General features: G+C 54.0%; 6 protein-coding genes across 6 annotated transcripts; 2 read left to right on the top strand and 4 right to left on the bottom strand.

The window, feature by feature from the left end:
* Window positions 1-1,368: 1,368 nt before the first annotated feature.
* On the bottom strand, window positions 1,369-2,477 carry SETTUDRAFT_167237 (uncharacterized protein). Its single transcript, XM_008024017.1, has one exon. It carries the CDS (start codon window positions 2,445-2,447, stop codon window positions 1,449-1,451), a length of 999 nt encoding a protein of 332 aa, XP_008022208.1. The 5' UTR covers window positions 2,448-2,477; the 3' UTR covers window positions 1,369-1,448.
* Window positions 2,478-2,801: 324 nt separating this feature from the next.
* Window positions 2,802-3,477, bottom strand: SETTUDRAFT_167238 (uncharacterized protein). The gene has a single exon (XM_008024018.1). It carries the CDS (start codon window positions 3,394-3,396, stop codon window positions 3,124-3,126), a length of 273 nt encoding a protein of 90 aa, XP_008022209.1. The 5' UTR covers window positions 3,397-3,477; the 3' UTR covers window positions 2,802-3,123.
* A 3,379-nt stretch (window positions 3,478-6,856) lies between these two features.
* SETTUDRAFT_102598 (glycoside hydrolase family 1 protein) lies at window positions 6,857-8,749 on the top strand (the record flags this gene model as incomplete). Its single annotated transcript, XM_008024019.1, has 2 exons — window positions 6,857-8,242; window positions 8,324-8,749. The coding sequence occupies 2 exons, from the start codon at window positions 6,857-6,859 to the stop codon at window positions 8,747-8,749; spliced, it is 1,812 nt and encodes a 603-aa protein (XP_008022210.1).
* A 1,445-nt stretch (window positions 8,750-10,194) lies between these two features.
* Window positions 10,195-11,046, top strand: SETTUDRAFT_146100 (uncharacterized protein; the record flags this gene model as incomplete). Its single annotated transcript, XM_008024020.1, has 2 exons — window positions 10,195-10,631; window positions 10,734-11,046. The coding sequence occupies 2 exons, from the start codon at window positions 10,198-10,200 to the stop codon at window positions 10,861-10,863; spliced, it is 564 nt and encodes a 187-aa protein (XP_008022211.1). The 3' UTR covers window positions 10,864-11,046.
* Window positions 11,047-11,096: 50 nt separating this feature from the next.
* On the bottom strand, window positions 11,097-12,931 carry SETTUDRAFT_45570 (glycoside hydrolase family 76 protein; the record flags this gene model as incomplete). Its single annotated transcript, XM_008023738.1, has 2 exons — window positions 11,097-12,384; window positions 12,756-12,931. The coding sequence occupies 2 exons, from the start codon at window positions 12,929-12,931 to the stop codon at window positions 11,121-11,123; spliced, it is 1,440 nt and encodes a 479-aa protein (XP_008021929.1). The 3' UTR covers window positions 11,097-11,120.
* Window positions 12,932-13,449: 518 nt separating this feature from the next.
* SETTUDRAFT_103676 (uncharacterized protein) lies at window positions 13,450-14,991 on the bottom strand (the record flags this gene model as incomplete). The annotated part of the gene is made up of 1 exon (XM_008024021.1): window positions 13,450-14,991. One exon carries the CDS (start codon window positions 14,989-14,991, stop codon window positions 13,450-13,452), a length of 1,542 nt encoding a protein of 513 aa, XP_008022212.1.
* Window positions 14,992-15,476: the final 485 nt, after the last annotated feature.

Raw genomic sequence — 15,476 nt, forward strand, 5'->3', positions numbered from 1 at the left:
CTCAATCCAACCCACCAAAGAAAAAAAGGCCGCCCGTGTCGATCCCACGCCTGCAAATAGCCCCGAATTAAGCGATCAAAAAATCTTTTTTTACCTTTTGCTCTCACACGACCTGAAAAATCAGCCAATCAATCAATCAATCAATCAACGAGACCAACCAACCAACCAACCAACCAAGTTATCAATCATGGCTCCTCGCACATGGACTGTTCTTCCTCCTTGCCCTGGTCCCCCACCAACACGTCCTCTGCCTCCGATCCCCTCATCATAAGACGTATTCAGCGGCACGGCCAAAGGGGTCCTTTATTATTCTTGTGTTTTATTTTCCCAATCCATCAATCGTTTTAAAGGGGACGATTGCGAATACGAGGCGATTATACCGGTAGCTGCCATGCTACAAACTCTGTTGATTCGTTTTTTTCTTTTTCTCTCTCTCTCTCTCTCTCTCTTATCTCGCTTTCTCTTCATCATTGCGATTTCTTCTATTCCTCTTTTTTTTTCTTTCATCTCCTCTTTTTTTTTGATTTGGGGGAGATCAATTTTTTTGGTACTTGGGAGAAAATGGTTTTATTTGTCCATTCTTCTTCTTCTTCTCCTCCTCCCCCTTCTCCTTCTATTTCTTCGTCTTTGATCCGCGACACGGATAAAGATCTTTTTTTTCACTCTTCTTCTTTTTCTTCTTCTTCTTCTTCTTTTTTTTGAGCAGGGGAAAAAAGCGCAGGCGAAGAATGGCAGCGCGATACTTGGTGTGCAGACAGACAGAGAGAGAGAGAGAGAAAGACAAGGCCCGAAACGAAAAAAAAGGGACAATGGAATTTACCGGTATGAGTGGTCTAGAACAACTCACGATACCCGAGTCCATTGTACACTTCCGCGGGAAAGAAAGACCAACCAACCAACAAAAAAAAACTCGAAACGCGAGTCCCTTTTTTTTTAATTCCCCTTTCCATTTCGGTAGAGAAATGCTGCTGAGACACGGGGAAGGTTTCGGCAAAAAGGGCACAGAAGAAGTCTACAGTATGGCCGAGGCCGTGGCGAAGAAGCAGGAGGAGGAGGAAGAGGAAGAGGAAGAGGAAAAAAAAGGGGGGTGATGGTTCAAGAGAGAGAGAAGGCATAGCTCCTCTCTCACGCCCCCTCCCTCCATGAATGAAGCCGAGTATCTATCAATATACCCAATCAAATTTTTCTTTTACCAAAGAGTTTTTCCCTTTGATGTTTTGAATTTGAAGTTTGTGAGCCAAGTAAATGCGGTGAGAGAGAGAGAGAGAGAGAGAGAGAGAGAGAGAGTGTGTGTGTGTGTGTGTGAGGTGCACAAGTATGCATGCAGGGTCTTGCATAAGAAGAAAGTAATCAAAGGTTAAAAATGCCTTGGTGTGTTCTCGCCATGACACGATGAGCTAGCTGTATGCTACGTACAACCACATGTACCCCAACGACACTTTTTTTTTTTACTTGTCTCCAGGGAACACAAGCCCATTGTCGTGCCTGACCTTTTGCATAACAGCCAGCGTATCTCTAGAGTGCTTCTCCAAGCGCGCCAAAGCCGCTGTATCCTTTTCTTCAATGCACCTCGCAAACTCTCTTGCCTCGTCGATCAAGTTGAGTTTCTCGGGCGCCTTGACGCCGGGTACATCTTGTCTTGTCTTATTCCGTGGGTCCCACAGGGTAACCTTGTCGATGTCGGTGATGGAGGGCACAATCAGGGTGCCGTTTTCTCCGTAAATCTCCGAGGGGGCGTCGGAGTTGTAAATCTTGGAGTGGCAGAGATGCACGGTAAAGGTGGGGTATGTCAGGATCAAGCGGCCGCCGCCATCGGCGCCCGTGGCAATCTTGACGGGCCAGTAGTGCGAGTCGATGGGGGCGCCGAAGAGGTCCACGGCAGCAGCGACGCAGTAGACGCCAAGATCGACGAGGGCCCCGCCGCCCATTTCGAGGTTGAAGATGTTGGGCACCTCGCCCTGCAGCACTTTTTCGTAGCGGCTGCTGTACTGGGCAAAGGTAATCGAGGCGCCGTACAGAGGGCCCAGATCGGCCATCTTGTGCTTCAACAGCTTGAAGTTTGCTTCTTGGATGTGGCGGAACGCCTCGACAAGGATGACGTTTTTTTCTTTTGCAAGGGCAAAGAGGTCGTCGAGTTCGCCAACGGTGCTGCAGCTGGGTTTCTCGAGGATGACGTTTTTGCCTGCTCCGAGGAAGAGCTTAGCTTGTTCATAGTGCAGGATGTTGGGACTGGCAATGTAGATGGTGTCGATCTTGTCACTGTTGGCGAGGGCGTCGAGCAGGGTAAAGGTGGTGATTTGGTTGCCGGCGTACTTGGATGCAAATTCCTTTGCCGTTTCTTCTTTCCGAGAGTAGACGGCTGTGAGGGTGTATTTGCCTGTTGCGTGAGCGGCCTCGACAAATGAGTGGGTGATCCAGTTGGTTCCAATGATTCCGAGGTTGATCATCTTGGCAGCTGTGGTGAGTACGGTTGATGCAAAGGCCAAGCAAGTATGAGCCTGGATGAGCCTGGAGCAGAGAATATATGGAATCCGATTGCTATGTCAGCACTCCAGACTTTTCGTTGTTGAGTGTCTTAGTACTTGAGGGGCAGTCGTGTCCGACAGGCCACCCCACTAGAGCAGGCCGACAGCATGTGATGTCATTGGCCGACTGTTGGAGCTTCCCAAAGGGGAAGTAGCCCGTCAAAAATGTCAACTTGCCACATGGATGCTTTTCACAAACGCCAGTGTTTCTAGTTGCATTGCCAAGATGTTGCGCATGTGCAATGATTTGACTAACTAGTTCAATTGCTACATGTGTAACCAGCGCTCCTGCCAAGGAGGGTATCATCTGTTGACGGCTGTCTCGTATCGTGAAGACGTATCATACTACATATGTGAGACCCACTTCGCAGCTCCATTCCGTTGATTGAAACGAGCCCTCGTGGGACGTTGGGCGATCGTAATGTCAAAAGCAAAAAAGTAAAAAAAATGCAGATCAGTCGAGTCGTACCTGGCACAAGACTCGGTGAATCGACTCCCAAACTCCACGCGCTGGTTAAATGAGTGAGTTGGAAATGCAATAAAAAAACACCGCTTGTGATAACGCCACCCAATCCTTGGTAATATGCTGTTGTGATGATCAGTCCTCCCAAATGGTCTCCAGGTCCAAGTCTCCTCGTCGCTCGGCTCCGCAGACACTCCATCTTTTTCTGGAGTCTCGCTTGCCAAAGTTCATGCTGCGGCCACGGCCTTCGGGGGCGTCCAAGCTGGACCTCCTTGGCTCGCCGCCATCCTCACGATCGGCTGCGGCCTTGAGTCTGGCAATGCGGTCGGCCTCTATTGCTTCTTCCTCTGCGTCTGGACTGTCTTCGATGGTTTCGAGAGACGAGATGGAGGGACTGCGAGAGCGCATCGACGTGGGAGTCGAGGGCACCGACGAGGATGCAAGCGAGGCGGGATAGTTTTCGTTGAACCTGGCTGGAGCAAAGAGAGGCGAAGAGGCTGCCGAGGTGGGTGTGCTGGCCGAGGGGTTGCTGGTAGGCGGCGCACCAAATGGGATGGAGACGTGGTGAAGAGGCGAAGCTGGGCGTCGGCGCCTCGAGAGCGAGCCGGTGCTGTTGCTGTACAGGTTGGACAGGGCGGTGCCGACTCGGGGGGTGAGCTCTAGCTCTGCATCCTCGGATATGTCGCACACACGGGGGGCGCCATCGAAGGAGCCCATGGAAACCGGTCGCATGGCGGAACCATAGCGCTCGGGAGCTCCGACGGGGTGCGGGCGTGGCTCGGGCGCGCGTGGACTGCGGGCATGCTTGGGGGATCGCAGGGGCGAGCCTGGCGTGGTGAGCGGCGCTGGGCTTGGGGGAAGCATGAGGCTGCTCGTGGGTTGCATGACGGTGGGTAGCGAGTGGGCTCGTGCCATGGGAGGTGCACTGGGAATGCCGGATCCGCTGCGTGAACGAAGGTGAGAGCGCATGTAGGGCAATGTGTTGGAGGGCCGCGAGGCGAGAGAAACGAGCGTGTCGGGCTGGGGGTCGGTCTGCGCGCGGGGCGTCGAGGGCCGGCGCGAGGTGGTGGCGGCGTCCTTGGTGTTGGCCAGCTGGCGGGCGAGGGTGGTGCTTTCTCCCATGGTGGTGGTGGTGGTGGTCGAGGGGGATGGCGCGTCGGGGGGGTCGGGGGGGTCGAGGTGGGCGAGGTGGGCGTCGGGAGCTTGGGCAGCGGGGAGAGGCTTCACGGGGCGCGGCAGAGGCAGAGGCAGAGGCAGAGGCAGCGGCAGCGGGTCGTCGTGATGGTCGTGGTGTTGAGGGAGGGTTGCCGGGGGCGGCGGCTGGGGGCGAGCTGGGGCAGTCATGGCGGCGGCCTGCGCATATACATAGTCTATCGCGAAGGCCTCTTTGGCGGCGGCGGCGAGACTAGGAGGGCAGGGGGTCGTGCGGTGCGCGTGTCGTTCTGGGCCGTGTGCCAACCGCTCGACGCACGAAGCACCTTGCGGCGTTTCAGCCGCCCGCAACTGGGCTTTGTCGACGCGGTGAGTGGGCGGCGGCGGGGTGGTTGTTTGGAGCGCGGCCGGTCACATGTGCGGGCGACACACAGCAGCGAGGGGGAGGGGCGCGGGTGATGGAGCTGCGACGGTTGGAGCAGCACACGAGAAGGCTCGCGATGCTGCTGCGCCCATTGTCCCTCCAGAGGCCCGGCGGCGCCCTGGGGCGGAGGGCCCGGCTGGGCGTTGGTACCTGCCGCCAGGGCCGCCGCCAGCGAATCTGGGGCAGGCGCGACCGCCTGTGCTTGCACTCGCGTCGCTGCTGCCGTTTCTGTGCCGGTGCCTGCCTGCGCCTGTCTGTCGCTGCTGCTGTTTCTGTCGCCGTGTCAGGTCCAGCCGAGCGCCCTCTGTCGCCCGTGTCGCGGCCTGCACACACACACACACACACACGGCAGCCAGCGGCATGCCATAGACGGGTTAATGTACACAGCTACTAATGGCATGTCATTGCTCATCCTTCACGTCACCGCCCTCGTGTGTGCAGGCCGCCACGATGCCGGCCCCCCCCCCAGCCCAGACGGACCCTGAGCGTGTGCCTGCATGCTGACTAGCCCAACGTCTGCCTGCGCCGACGGGCCAATCACGCCTCGCCGCCGCGCCCATGCTGCCCGCTGCCCGTGGCCCGGCCAATCTGGTCGCATTGTGGTCGATAGATTGCTTGCATGAGCTGCTATGCCGACCATCTGGCACACGCACACACACACTCAATCGTCTACATGCGCAGCTCCAGCTCCGTCGCCACGCCTCAAAGCCCCGGTTTCACCACTCCCTCTCCGTCTGTTCTTCCTTCTTGGCCCTTTGTTCCGCCCCCCGACGCTGCCTGCACTTGTGCACCTCTTCTCCACCCGCCGCCATGGCCCTCCGCTGCCTCTCTCCCTCCTAGTTGGACGGCCCGACTGGCCGCATCCACGTCGTTCCCGGCGGTGTAGCACCACTGTACGTAATGTCCTCATCCTTTCACTCGGCCATCCGCCCAATGCCCTCGCCTTCTCCTGAACCCTATCAACACGGGGCCAACGCCAGCTTCTGCTAGCCTCGCTCCGTGGCCACGGCGTCCGATAGTCACCGTGGTGCATCTCGGGCTAGTCAGGTAGCGCGGTTCCCTGCCGCCCTATTTTGGGCCCTAGCGTCGACGCCCTCGACAGACTTCCATGCTGACTGCGACGTCGAGCTCGACTCTGGGTCTGCCTCGAGCTCCCTGCTCTCCTCGCTCGCTGCCAATGCAAACAATCTGCATTGCCTCTGGCGGCATAAATCTTGCTGCTCCAACCTACCATGTCGCCGATATAGCCATTCCTCGAGTCATCTTCCTCCCCATCATCAACACAATGCGGGCCCCCCGTGTTATGCAAACCGCTCCATGCTGAACTTGCGGGGTGAGATTGCGATCGACTGGCTGCTCGTCCCGTCTGAGGATATATGTACACGGAGCGATAGCACGCTAATACAATTGGGCACAGTGGCCTTGGTACTAGATCGCCTCACCTCGTCCATCCGGGGCCGCTATCTACTGTATAACACAGCCAGCCGGTCCGATCGCATTTCCAACTTGTTTACACAGAGCTCCTGACCCTCGCGTGCATTCGCCGACGCATACACGGATTCATGCACTAAGCTTGGCTGCAGTGCTCGCGCACTCTAGCACCAACAAGCAGCTTTTCAAATGCCCCAGTGACTCGGTATACACCGACAAGTCGTCGTTGACCAGAGTCACCCACCGGCACAGACTGGAATGAACATCTGGCAACCAAAGACGCCTGCCTGCGGAAAGCTTTCTCGATTGGGTCATGCAGGCTGGGGACGCACTTAGCGAGATGCCCGAATGCGCTAGCACCGATTAGACGCGGGGAAAACCTCGGCACGGGGTGAAATGCAACATCGCGTTACCGGACTAAAGCAACAGCGAAAAGCTAGCTGTGGACGGCTTCTTGCCAGGTTCGTCGTGCTTACCCCGCTGGAGGTCCCGCATTGCTCAACCGACTATCAACCCGACCGTGCTCGTCCGTGATTGATTTTTTTTGTCAATCACCCAATGACTGAAGAGGAAGGATACCTCATTCGGTCTGTTCCTGTGTTCTGGCCGTGCTCATTGGTCTTTTTTCTCAATCACCCACCCACTCAAGAGGCAAGATACCTCATCCGGTCTGTCCGTGTTATGGCATATTTCCTCTTGTTGCATGGTAGCCCGACACTAGATATGTGCAATGACGACGGCCAGGGCTCGTACTCACCACATCCCCGCTGCCCGAATGGCACGCCTCATAGCCGGCGGTGAGGTATATAAGAAGCGCGTGTAATGCCATTGAAGTGTACAAAGCTGCCTTTTGTCGCCATCATGAGACGTCACGCTCTTCTGGCCTGTGGCTCTGTAGCTCTTGCCCAGCAAGTCTACATCCCCGCTCAAGGACCCGTCGCACGCCCACAATGCCCTGCCAACAATACCTATGCAACTGCGCTTCCTACCTATACCTTTCGGGAATTCAGCTTCACCCAGACCGAAACCGTCCGTACAGCAACCTCGATCCCCGCACCCACGACCACGACTACTTATGCGCCACCCTATCCATCGCTTAGCAGCTTAGTGCCTGATCTGACAACAACGCAATGGGGTAACTGGTATCCTGCATCCAATGCCACGGTCACTGCAGCTCCCACCGACTCCGCCAATCCATATGGAAATGCGTCTTGGTCGGCTCTTTGGAACACCGTTCCCTGGGTCAACTTCACCCGAGGCATCTACTCTACCACCGTCGCCCCAACCCCCATCCCCACCAGCGAGCTTCTCCTCCCTCCTCCCGAGCCGCTGCTTCCTCAGCAATGCTACGATTTCCCGGCCGACTTTATGCTCGGGGTCGCCGCATCAGCCGTCCAAATTGAAGGCGCCATTGCCGATGAAGGGCGAACGCCAGCTCACAATGACGTCGGTAGCATAGTTAGACCTGGCCCGGCCAACAACTGGCAGGCCATCGAAAACTACTATCTCTACAAGCAAGATATCGAGCGTATTGCGGCCATGGGCGTAAAGTACTACCGATTCTCCATCCCATGGACACGCATCCTTCCTTTTGTACTCCCCGGTACACCAGTCAACGCTCAAGGTCTCGCGCATTACGACGAGCTCATCAACTTCGTTCTGGACAAGGGAATGCTTCCCGCCATTGTCCTGTACCACAACGACAGCCCTTTGCAATTCTTTTCCAACATCAGCGACATTTTCATTACTCCGGGTACAGGTGGTATTGGTTACCTGAACTCGTGCTTCCAATGTAGCTACAAGAATGTTACCTGGGAAGATGCCTTTGTGAACTACGGAAAGATTGTCATGACGCACTTTGCCGACCGCGTGCCCATCTGGTGGTCTTACAACGAGCCTCTCCTTGGCCTCAAAAATGGAAAGTCGGCTGACTCCGTCATCAAATCCCACGCAAGACTCTACCACTTCTACAAGGAGGAAATCGGCGGAAAGGGCAAAATGTCAATCACCCTCAACGACAACTTTGGTGTTCCACGCAATCCAAAAGACCCCGCTGATGTCGACGCTGCCAATCACTTCAACGAATTCCAACTGGGCACCTTTGCCAACCCAATTTTCCTCGGAAAAGACTACCCAGAAGCCTTTAAAAGCAGTATAGCCGATTACGTACCGTTGACTGAGGAAGATCTGCGATACATCAATGGCACCGCCGACTTCTTCTCTATCCAGCCCTATACCGCCACCATTGTGAGCCCACCACCCAACGACACTATTGCGGATTGCGCTGCCAACATCTCTCACCCACTACGCCCGTATTGCGTCACCCAGAGTCAGACCACGACTACCGGCTGGAACTTTGGATACCGGAGTCAGTCGTACGTCTACCTCACGCCCAGCTACTTCCGCACCTACCTCAACTACCTCTGGAACACATGGCGCACGCCCGTCGCTGTGACTGAATTCGGATTCCCTGTGTTTGCCGAAGCGCAGAAAACGCAAGCAGACCAGGAGTTTGACAGCCCCCGAAGCTGGTACTACCAAACCTATCTCAACGAAGGGCTCAAGGCCATCTGGGAAGACGGCGTCAAGTTCATCGGTGCTTTTGCATGGTCTTGGGCCGACAACTGGGAATTCGGCGACTACGACCAGCACTTTGGCATTCAGACGGTTAATCGCACAACCATGGTACGCAGATACAAGAAGAGTTTCTTCGACTATGTCGACTTTGTTGAGAGCAGGAGGCAGAAGGCGTAGATTGGTCGACTCTCCGCTGTATGTTATAGAACCCTTGACGTAAATAATGAACAGTTCATGTCCAACAAATGTACATCCATGTCTCCACGAACATCCGTCTTGTTGAATTCGACTAATGAATTCTAATCTTATCCATCTTTTTCTTTTTTGTTTTTCACTTTTACTGAATACCCCTTGCATATATCCACCTCACCTTTGCCACACGCCCGCAGACCCATGAAAAGCTACCCAGCAGCACCCTTGCAGACGAAACAGACAAAAGTCCAAGCTACAAATTACTAACTTTCAGATACTCATTGCAACAACTAAAGTGCTACGGTACGCAGTGCTATCCGCTAACGCATGCCCCAGATATGTCGGCTATGCAGCTAATATCAATATGCATATTTACTGCCTTACTTTAGTGCCCCCACCCCCCATCCTTGTTATCGCATTGCCAGGCTTCGATTAAATAGCCGCTCTTTAGTCATCGCAGGTTGAGCTCGCTGACAAATGCATGGCCTGTATCTCTATACAACCTTATTATTATCATTATTATTGTTATTATTATTATTATTTTCTCGCCTATTGAATCCCTCGTATATCGGAGCCAATCTCCATTGGGAAATATTTCCATGTCGATAGTACGACATGGATAATAAAAGCTGGCCTGGCTTGTCCAGAAGCTTCTAACTACTAGCATGTTTGGTCGTTGTAAAACCTACAACAGGATTGAAACAATGCCCCCGCGCAACATGTGTTTGCTCAATCTCCCGATTCCCAGTCGCATGCAAGCTGGGAGATGGGTGGAGCCGCGCGTGCATCACCATATACATACATATGCCTCCCAGAGACCTCAGCAGATACTTACACCCAGGACCAAACCGCACGGAACAATCTTTTGATTTTTCAGCAAAAAAACGCGCTATGCAGCTACTGCTGGCTACACCGCCAAAAGCTTCACAGAATTAAGAAACCAAAAAAAACAAAAACAAAAACAAAACCAGAGACATTGGTAATGTCCGCACAGAATAGGCGTCGTCGCATCTTCGCGTACAGACGTCCACACCTTTCGGCACGTCGCCTTGGGCTGTGATTGGGCCGGCCATGTCAAACTACATTGTCAGGCGCACCAGCTTGGTAATCCAGGCACCAGCTGTGGAACTATGCGATTCCCACACATTCCCGCATCGAGTTAGCATGCTGCAGATGTGACTGTTGCGACGTGTTGTGCTGTCGTTGTGGCTGGCAGTGGGCAGATATGGGGAGATGAAGAGAGAGAGAGAAACTGACAGGTATATAAAAACTGTATCTACCCATGATTATATCTCCACCGCAGCAACGACTCCAAAAAGCCTTCTCTTCTTGACAGTGACACTCCAGCTTCTCAACCCCCCCCCCCCCCCCCCTTCCTCAAATACCACCACATCTTCGATTCCCCCAAAGCCCCCCCCCCCCCCCAAGCAAGCATGTCTCTAACCTTCCACGCCATCGCCATCGCGCCCGCCATCTCGGCGCTGAAAAACGCCCACGCCTTCATCTCCAAAGGCCACCAGCACGCCCTCGCCAACAACATCGACCCAGAAACCTACTTGGCCGCCTCCCTGCACCCGGACATGAAGGACTTTCGCTTCCAAATCTACCGCGCCACCGACGCAATCAAGTTTGTGCCGCCGCGCATCAACCCCGCGCTCCAGGACATGACGCTGCCGGATGAGGAGAAGACGTTTGAAGAGCTGCTTGCGCGGATTGAAAAGACAATCAAGTACCTCGAGGGCTTTTCCGTGCAGGATTTCGAGGGCACCGAGGGGAACGAGGTGGTGCTTAAGTTGGCGGCTATGGGCAAGCAGATACGGTCGCCGGCGCTCGAGTATGTGGTTAGGTTTGCGCATCCGAATATGTGGTGAGTATTTGCCATGATGGAATACCCTGTTCTTGTTTTTTTTTCTTCTTCTTCTTCTTCTTCTTCTTGCATTTTTGGCTTTGTTTACTGATGAGATGCTAGGTTCCACCTTGTGACTGCGTATGATATCCTGAGGATGAAGGGCGTGGACGTGGGCAAGTTTGACTTTTTGAACGGCGCGAAATCGTTTGTGGTTGAGGATTTGCAGCAGCAGCAGCAGCAGCAGCAGTAGTAGTAGTAGTAGTAGTAGTAGTAGTAGTAGTAGTAGTAGTAGTAGTAGTAGTGTAAGTAGTTAGATGGAAAGCTGGGACATGAATGGATGCATCGATTCAGTTCCAGCTTCTGGAAAAGGGACTTGACGTCGGCTTATCGACTCGTGGATTCGCCCGTCTAAATAATTAAATACAATTTCTTCATTGTTAAATCAGGTTTTCACCGTCACGGCTCTCGTTGAGAACGGAAAGAGAAATAAACATTCGTTCGGTTGAATTACTTCGTAACAGCTGCACCAAGAAGTGCCTCCATAGCACTACTCTGCATTGCAGCATTGACAGGATCCACAAATGGTCCGGCCCAGTGAACACTGAAAAACGACGAGCCCCCTTGTACCTTTCTGTCATTTGCCCAGACAGACTGAGCGTTGGTGCTAAAAGCTTTCACGTAAGCTGGATCTGGAGCGACGGCATTGAGCTGCGCAAGATTACGCATAAAGATGCCTTTGAACTGCGCGCCATCGGCACCACAGTTTGGCTCGCAGGCATCGTGGATAACACCGTTGGAGTCAGCAAGCTTGGTAATAGCAGCCTTGGCAATCATGTTTGCCTGCGTAATGTGATTGGTGTTGGAGGCCGGGTCGGCGCGCCCGAGTTCGACGAGGCCACCGAGGATCACACCTTGGTTGTAGGACCAGACGGTCTGGCCGTTGTTCTCGCACTTGTTGGTCAAGCCATCGTTGATGTTTCCATTGCTGTTCAGCATGCCGCTTGCGAGAAACCAGTTGAGGCTCTTGTTGGCCCAGTCCACGTACTGCTGTTTCGAACTAGCACGGTTGGCTAGGTGTGCTGCTGTGCTGAAAAAGAGCTCGTTGGCAATGGCGTTGACATAGTCTTTCTGAATGCTCCAGTATATGCCGCCGTTCGAACAGTTTGTACCCCAAGTCTTCGCTACCGCAAGAAAGATGCCCTCGGCAAGATTGAGATACTCGGTTTGCTGCGTAACATCATATGCGTTGATCCAGGCCAGCGCCCACCAGAGGTCGTCGTCATAAAAACCATCAAGCCAGTCATTTGCGTTTCCAGTAGCGCGTTTAGTATTTGCCCGGGCGACGTTCGTGCTCTCCTTGTTCCATGATGGTGGGAGCACACTATGGGGCTCAAAGGTGTTCGGATCCAGGTACTTGAAATAACGGTCCCCTATGGGTGGCACACCTGCAGATGCCGTGTTTCCGATAAAACCTTGTTCAGATCCGGTATTTTGAGTGTTCGCGGTGCTTGTTTGTAGTTTTTCGGCACCGGGCGTAGGATTCTTTACTGGCGCATCTTTAAAGGCAATGGAGAATATGGACCTCGACATTTCTTGTTGCGTGGCATCCGAAGGAAATGCTTTTGCGTAGTCGCCAAAGATAGTGACAATGTTGGCCCCATTCCACCATCCTGTGGACTCCCAGAGCCCAGTGGTGTCGTTGTACCATGTCTGTAGGCCTGGGATAGCGAGCTTAGCGCGCGCCACTGGGTCGCTACTATCATTCTGGTCGCTTTCTGCGGCGTTAGAAGTAGCAATAAACGTAAAAAACAAAGAAGACAAGCAAAATATTGGAAACATAGTGGGAGAAGGAGTAAAGTCTGGTGGCTAAAAAAGCTGGCCAAAGGTTGTGTTGATAGTGCATTGTAACTTTATTGAGAAAAAAGAAGGCGCCAAGTTTGTAAAAGCATACAAGAAGAATTGCCTCAAAAGGGGTTATTGTGGTTGCACGACGGCAATGCGACAACTATTGAATCGTCTGTTGGTTGCCGGGGCCCCTTTGCAGGCACCAAAATAGCGCTCAGGCAGAGCATGTAGCAAGCCTCCACAGTCGTTTGAAAGAAGATCGCCAAAGGTTAAAAGGAAAAAAAAATCCAAACTTACCTTTCAGACACACTGACAGGCACTTGAAAGTTCGAGCCAAGATAGTGTCGTCTTGGTGATACGGCGTTCGCGGAGGGTTGCAGTTGTTTGGGAGATGGCCATTTGGTGTGCGAGGATGCAGGATGGGCGAGGGCGTTTGGAAGAAGTAGCGCTGTAGCAACGAGTAAGGCGGACATGTTGGAAATGGTGTTTTAAAATTGCTAAGTGGGCCAACGCTTTCAACGAATGCGCTGCGACCTAAGTAGGGCGCCAGGAACTTCCCTGGTCTGTCTATCAGATGGCACATGCAACACCAAAACCTATATTCAGGTGTGGCACGCGACGTTGCGGTGAGCCTGAGGGCCTTCGTTATATCTACCCCGCTACGCATCGTATAGGGATCCTCGGGGCGATCCGCTAGCTCAGCACTGGCCCGAATCGGCAAAGCGCATTTTGACTTTCGAGATCGACCGGCGCCGGCAGCGTCCCCCTGAACAATGGGGTTGCGGTTCTCCGCATGCGGTAGGTTCTGGGGTAGGTATGGTGGTGTGGGCTCTGGTATGTTTCGTCCTGGAGGTTACATAAGGCACTGGCACGAGGACCGCTCTTCGCTGTCACCCAAGTCCTTTGATCGCAACATATAGACGCCCCGCTGCAACCTCGGCAGTCAACACCAGCAGATTCTCGTCTTCTGACAGCACAATGACTGGGATATTTAAGCGATTAAGATGTCGTGACCCAAGTCTTTGAGCTCCTCCACCCAACAGTTGCCTCCACCTGGCTCAGCTTCGTCTTTGAGCTTCCAGATTGCTTCTAGCACGCGCTTTGATGTATGCAGGTAACCCCAGAACATGAGACTGTACAGCTTGTCGAGTGTGTTCATGATCCACTCGCGCTGGGTAGGGTCTTCTGATTCTGCGCCGGCCAAAAACAGCGGCCAACAAATCGACTTGAACAGCGGATCGCTGGGTTCGAGGTGGGAGATATGATGGACGACATCGTCAGCCAGAGCTGTGAGACTGACGAGTGCGCTGCCACTGGCTGGATCAAGAAGAGGGTTCGTAGAGGGTAGTACGCGTGCGAGGTAGATGCATACTGCTGAGCGATGTGCCGATGCGATACGGATGCGTTGTTGAATGTCCTCGAAGGGGGATGCACGCTCGAACGCGTGTGACCATGCAATCGGGTCAAAGTCTAGAGCACGCTGGAGCAAGGCGCCCACTTGGCTCTCAATGTCAATGGGAGTGCTAGCATCCGAAGGAGACGCTTGAGTGTCGGGCAGCGCAAAAGACTCGAGCATGATTCGAAGCAGCGGTCCAGGACACGAGAGGTAATTATTCGTCTCGGCGTAACGCAGAATCGGATCTAGCTCAATCGTGTCTGGAATCAGAGCAGGGAGTGTGGTGAAGCTGAAGGTCGACCCGAGAATGTAAAACACCAGCAAGTCCGAGAGTACTGTCTGCCTGAGTTTACTCATCGGACGCTGGAGAAATGGCGGCTCGCCGAGAAGTTTAATGAGCTTGAGAGCCCCGTCCATGTGGACCTTCCATTTGTCGCGTCCGGATTCCACGAGCGCATAATTGACAAACAACAGAATCGTCATCAAGATCAGGTCAATATTGGCAGCATTCACCGAAGCCACGCTCTTTGCGAGCAACGATAGCGCGTGCTGTTTTGCCACCAAGGCATCTCTGTACGAGGACTTCAGCGGCCCCCCAAAGCGGCTTACGGCTTGGTAGTAGGCTTGGACGGTCGGACTCAGATGACCCTGGTAAGATGACTGCCCCATGGGGTTACGGGTGATGTTGAAGACATGAAAGGCCGAGTTGGCGACAATGATATGCAAGAGCAGCGGGTAGGCAGCTGTCGCCGGAATGAGATCACGGATAGGATTCTGGCCGGGCACGTCGTACAGCACCATGACCTCGCATAGCTGCGTTGCGAAATGGTACAGGTAATATCGCGAGTTGCGGTCGAGGTCGTTGACCAGTGGGTCTGTCAGTGCTCGGTGCACGTCAGAAACTAGAGGCAAGCTCTGAACCTCTTCTTGACCGGGCATACGGCAGACGGCTACTGCCGACTGGCCGGATACGGTTTCGTAGCTGTCAAGCGATTGTGGCTGCGACTGTGGTTGTTCTTGTTGGTAGGTGTAATGCTGCTGCGAAGGACCTTGGTTGTCCCACACCAGGGCCGACATGTCCTGAGTCTTGGCTGCCGCTTCAGTCGTCCCCGCCTCGGCAAGACGATGGGGCACCATCTTGTCTTCATAGCCCTTCCCCATCATCTTCCCCCGACTGGCGACGCCGCGGTTCCAGACAAACAGCTTTCCGTAGCCCAGACATTCCGTGCCCGCCGACAGGCATTTCTGGCAGCTTGGTAGTGACCGGTCGCATCTCCAGCGGCGCCTGCGGCAGTTGTGGCAGGCTTTGGTCGGCAGGTTGAAGTGCGTTGCGCTCATTGGGTGGAAGCCATGCGAGATGTGCTGATGGTTGACTGTATTGAGCTGCGCAGAGCACGGTGGGTGGTGGAGATGTTCTACTTGAGGCGCGCTGTGGCGGGTGGAGCGCTGGCACTGGGATGGACGATGGGGCTAACCGATTTGGGCATGGCGCGGGCGCGGCGTATAGTTATTGCTGCCGTCGACAAGTTGCAGCGAGAAACTTATGCCAACAAGGCAGGGCGACGCGGCCGCCGACAAATGCCATCTGACAAAGACACCGCTTGGCAGCTAGCCTGCAAACA

The sequence above is a fragment of the Exserohilum turcica genome, assembly GCF_000359705.1.
Source record: "Exserohilum turcica Et28A unplaced genomic scaffold SETTUscaffold_11, whole genome shotgun sequence".
Classification (NCBI taxonomy): domain Eukaryota; kingdom Fungi; phylum Ascomycota; class Dothideomycetes; order Pleosporales; family Pleosporaceae; genus Exserohilum; species Exserohilum turcicum.